The 4,885-nt window shown below is 29.3% G+C and overlaps 1 protein-coding gene across 1 annotated transcript; it reads left to right on the plus strand.

The window, feature by feature from the left end:
* The first annotated feature begins 1,279 nt into the window (after positions 1 to 1,279).
* On the plus strand, positions 1,280 to 3,720 carry LOC132720960 (heavy metal-binding protein HIP-like). The gene is made up of 3 exons (XM_060705211.1): positions 1,280 to 1,613; positions 2,630 to 2,716; positions 3,200 to 3,720. Exons 1-3 carry the CDS (start codon positions 1,316 to 1,318, stop codon positions 3,613 to 3,615), a joined length of 801 nt encoding a protein of 266 aa, XP_060561194.1. The 5' UTR covers positions 1,280 to 1,315; the 3' UTR covers positions 3,616 to 3,720.
* Positions 3,721 to 4,885: the final 1,165 nt, after the last annotated feature.

Here is a 4,885-nt window from a genome sequence, read left to right on the forward strand (position 1 = left end):
GTGAGCAAACTTATCATTTATTTAATGCGAGAGCCACTCAGTAACAATCCTTATAACCAAACAAAGTAATGATTTAGATAATTTAGATAAAATGTTATAAAAAATTATATATTTACGTTTTCTATTTGAAAGAAGGGTCGGGAAGAGTGCTGCTTTACTTATAAAAAAAATATCATTACATTACTAAATCATATTAACAAATTACATGTTATTCATTAATTTCAAAGTTATATGTTTGGGATTATTGAAATTCAAGTAAATCTCATGAACTTTAAACATTTTAGCAAATAATCAGGGTTAGGTAAATCGAATTCAGAGATAGTAACATAGTTATGGATACTATAGAACAACAACATTCAACAGTCTAAACGCATGCGTAACAGTCGTTTGTTTTGCCAAAGGATAACTGATTTCAAGTATAAGAAATGTTTTAATGGTTAACAATTGTAGACATGTGAACGTATTCACTCTTATTGTACCGCTTATGCATAATCGAATGATGAGTTGACAGTATAAAAAATAAATACAAATGCAATATGAATATTTTTATATTTCAAAAGTATAAAAACACAAACATCCACTCTTAACGCGTTTCACACTTTTCGGTTAGCTGGGATTGATCGGTGCAATATGAATATTTTTTTGTATTTCAAAAGTATAAAAGGGAAACATCAACTCTTAACGCGTTTCACACTTTTCAGTTAGCTGGAATTCATCGGTGTCCAAGCTATCGGTTTTAAAAGGGTTGTCAAAATATTGAAGATATTAAGGATTAATGAAAGAATATCTGTACGAACATAATATCTGTACGAACATAAAATCCCTTATAATGTATTTTTATATATGTACATCTATAGTGAAGGTTGCTACCTTCATATGAGTTAATTTGTCATCAAGAATGTGTTTTATGCAATGAACATTTGTTTTTTTCCATCACTTTAAACAATAAATAGAGGATCTTGAATCAAATTTCAAAAAAGATGAACAAGATCAATAAGGAAGGCTGCCCCAACACAGCCTAGCAACACAGTTCCAAAATATATCTATTATGTTATCCCATCATTAACTTTTTTATGTTTTAGAAAACGAAATTTGTCTATGTTACCGATACAAAATATTTAAGCTATTGGTGTGACGTTTGTTAAACTTTCCCTGATCCTAAGTGCTAAAGAATAGAAATCAATAGTTTTTCATATGGGCCTCTTTACAAATAAGTCGGCAGATTTCTCTTTCGACAAACACAATTGTTTAAATAACGGTTTGAGATTCAGAGCGTGTGTGTATTCAAACATTACGGTATAACATCTCATTTAAAATGACTTTCGCTGCGTTTTTAGTTATCTTTGGAATGTATAGCTCTCAAGTCTTGGAGGCTAAAGAACCTGTTTGTTCTAAATTTGCATATGAAGAACAGCTTTTAGAGAAAATGATAAGGACTGAAATTAAGGTAGAAACTATGGGGAATGAAATTAAGAAAACTGAGGAAAATGTAATCAGTACATTAGTCGAAATTAAACGAGCAGTTTCAGATTTTACGGACATGTTTGCAGATATGAAGGGGAACATAACAGATGAAACGTTAAAGAGAAGTGACGAGATGAAAAGGAGAGAAGGTAAAATATAAACATCAAAGTGTTAGAAAATGATATTTGTATCCTGAAAAATTACTGATAACATGCGAAAAATGACTTATATCTTTAGCATATAGTTTACAACTGATTATTGTTTAAGTCTTAATCAATATTAATTAATAGTGAAAACTGAAATGAAAAAATATGTAATATGATAAATGTGTTGAATATCTAAAATTCAAAGAATCATTAGCTTTGAAAAAGAAAAAAACATTCCATACATCGTTTACTGTGCTGACATATTTACCTAACATTTCTATGTGTATTTACCGTAGAATATGGCATCACTTTCATTGCCGCAAACTTATAATATATTTTCAGTTCGCTTAGCCCGTCTCGTTTCGAAACGAGTCGTTAAATTACATTATTATAAACATAAATCAATACAAAATAAAGGAAAGTGAAAAAGAAAATCATGTATAAAAAACAATAAAAAAGTAAGTGTTAACATGTAAATTTTCATTAATTGATTGATAATTAATCTCGAGCCGTTTCAAAGAACACTGCTATATTTTAAATTTATATTTAGATTTGCAATATTTATGGTTTTCGGTATATGATTTATACAAAACATGAATTACAGTGAATATTCATGTTAAGATGAATATACCAAAACATATGACGGAAAACGCTGACTCATCATATTTTTTTTTTATTAGTGAACTGATTCCCTGATTTTTACTACATTCATTTTATATTGAATTACGTCAGAAAATGACTACCACGTCAGCCAATTAAAATTCGAAAAAAAATCAATTGAAACTTCATTATAGAAGGAGAGCGGGGAAAATTGAAATATATATTAGAATGCAAGTTGTTTTTCTTCACTAAAGTTTTATTTTAGAAGTAGCTCTACTGGCTATGTAACTTAGGTTTGGAAGTTCCGTGTTATCAGCAACATTTTCTGCACCATGTTCATATGTACACGTAATAACATAAATAAAACTTATTGAACTTTGGTACCGGCTAGTAATTTAACTTTGATATATTTTTTATAGAATCATTCAAGAAATTATTTGAGGAGACAAGAACAAACCTCACGAGTGACATGGAAGCTAAGAAAGAAGAACTTACTCAACTTAGGGGTATTTTTCGCATTTCTCTTCCATGTGATGATAATTTTCAAAAACTGTATTTCATAAAATGTTATTTGATTATAATTATGATAGTCAATTGGTTGTTTTAAAGTGCATTCACGTACTTAGTATACATCAATGATCAGGTTGAAATATTAAGAACTTGTTCAACTAGCATGTTGCTGTTACTATAAACTAGTACTGCCAATCATCCTTAAACCGAATCAATTACGTATATATATTCTAATTTTGAATTCAGTTCATCATCTTTTTTTTCTATTATAGCTCTAAGAAAATCATGTTTTACACAGATATTCATAAGATATTTTCCCAGCGCTTACATTACAATCTGGCTATTCTTTATATTTAATCATCGACTATTGGTTTATAATTGTTATGTTTTGTAAAAGTACCTGATTTACAAACAAAAAATATATCATAAAGAAATAATTGTAAGAAACATGTACTTACTTAACTATTTTCTATACTCAGGAAAACTTGAACGACCTCCGATCGCTTTTCATGCACACCACGTGGCAGATTTGCTTCTTGATATAACAGATGAGATTATTATATTTACGAAAAGTTTGATTAACGAGGGAATAGGTTACGACACTTCTACTGGAATTTTTACAGCACCCGTTGGAGGACTGTTCCAATTTTCTGTTCATACATGTGCTTATTATGCAAAATTTGCATATATTGGTCTAGTGTTGGGAGGTCAAGTTATCGCAGCAGATTCAAACTATGACAAGGATTATTACACCTGTAGTACTGTTGGAGCAATAATTAGAGTAAAATCAGGAGAAAAAGTTTGGGTCAAATCAACATCGTCAAGTTCTAACCGCCGGCTGTTTCAAGACTCATATAGGATGAACACATTCAGTGGAGTACTTGTCAACAACTGAATGAATAAATCATTCAACATTGACATGAGTAGCAATGTTAATTCTATATTTGTATCTGAAGGTACACATAAATCTTTTAGTGCCATTGCTTTAGTTTATTAAGACTTAAAATAATAACCAACAGATAACTAATTTTGTGAAATAAATAGAATATCGATGTTGTATCTACGAGTTTAACATATCCAGATGTTATAAAGAATATAAATAATGTATGTAATGTTCCGTTTGCTTATTATTGAAAGGCATGTGTCCAGCCTTTATATTTAACAATATTTCGTTTGTTCTGTTAAACATTTTAAACGACTGTCATCAATTCTACATTTCTCTCTTTTTTATCAGAATACGATAAACGAAAACAACGTTAGGATTTCAAAGAAAAAATAATATTTATATCTGATGTACTTTCAGTTTTTACAAGGCTTACTTAACATATCTAGCTTTTGTATATATATCTGAATTTGTGTAAATGTACATACAATGATTATTATCTGACTAATAAACAAGGCATTGTATTCATTTGTACATTTTGTATTTTTTACATTGCTCGTTGATACCATTTTTACATGGTGTAATTATGACACAAAATATCATCTGATGAATATTATGCGTTCTTACATAGTTACTTGATATCCAAAATCTTCAATGAAATAAACTTATCGTAACTTAGAAACACTATTCATCAGCTGATGATTTACTGCAAAAGTCGGTTTAGGTATATTATCACTAGATATATTATAACTTTTGGAGGAGAAAATGAGATGTATGTATATCTGTTTGTGTTGTAATGACAAACAAGTCTTAGTAAAATTCCAAAGGTAACCAAAGTTTATTACAGCAATTATGATCAAGTTTTGAAAGTGTCGTTTTTTCTAATTCATATTCTTTTGTTTATCTAAATTTTGCATCACATACCCGTGGCACTTTTACGACTCATAAAAAGCATAATGATATTTTTGCATTGCTTTCCATATATTTGGCATGACTTCATTTTCATCATACAGACAAAGTGTGTTGCTGTGCAAAATATAAGCGTTATACTATAAACTAGCCAAAGAAAAAACTATTTTTTACTGTAAATAGCTCTTATTTTGGATATGTAATAAATAGAATATCATAATTATACGTGTACTTTCATTACTGAATTTATTGAACTTGTTGAAAAAAATGAAATATTGCTCGCCCGAGGCTTGCATTCAACTCGTGAACCTACACTTTGACATCTATGACAAACTAATTTTCGTATTCACTACAAATTGGTAAAGTATTAAAT

This window comes from Ruditapes philippinarum, unplaced genomic scaffold, assembly GCF_026571515.1.
Source record: "Ruditapes philippinarum isolate M1 unplaced genomic scaffold, ASM2657151v2 ctg3239_1_1_1_1, whole genome shotgun sequence".
NCBI lineage: Eukaryota > Metazoa > Mollusca > Bivalvia > Venerida > Veneridae > Ruditapes > Ruditapes philippinarum.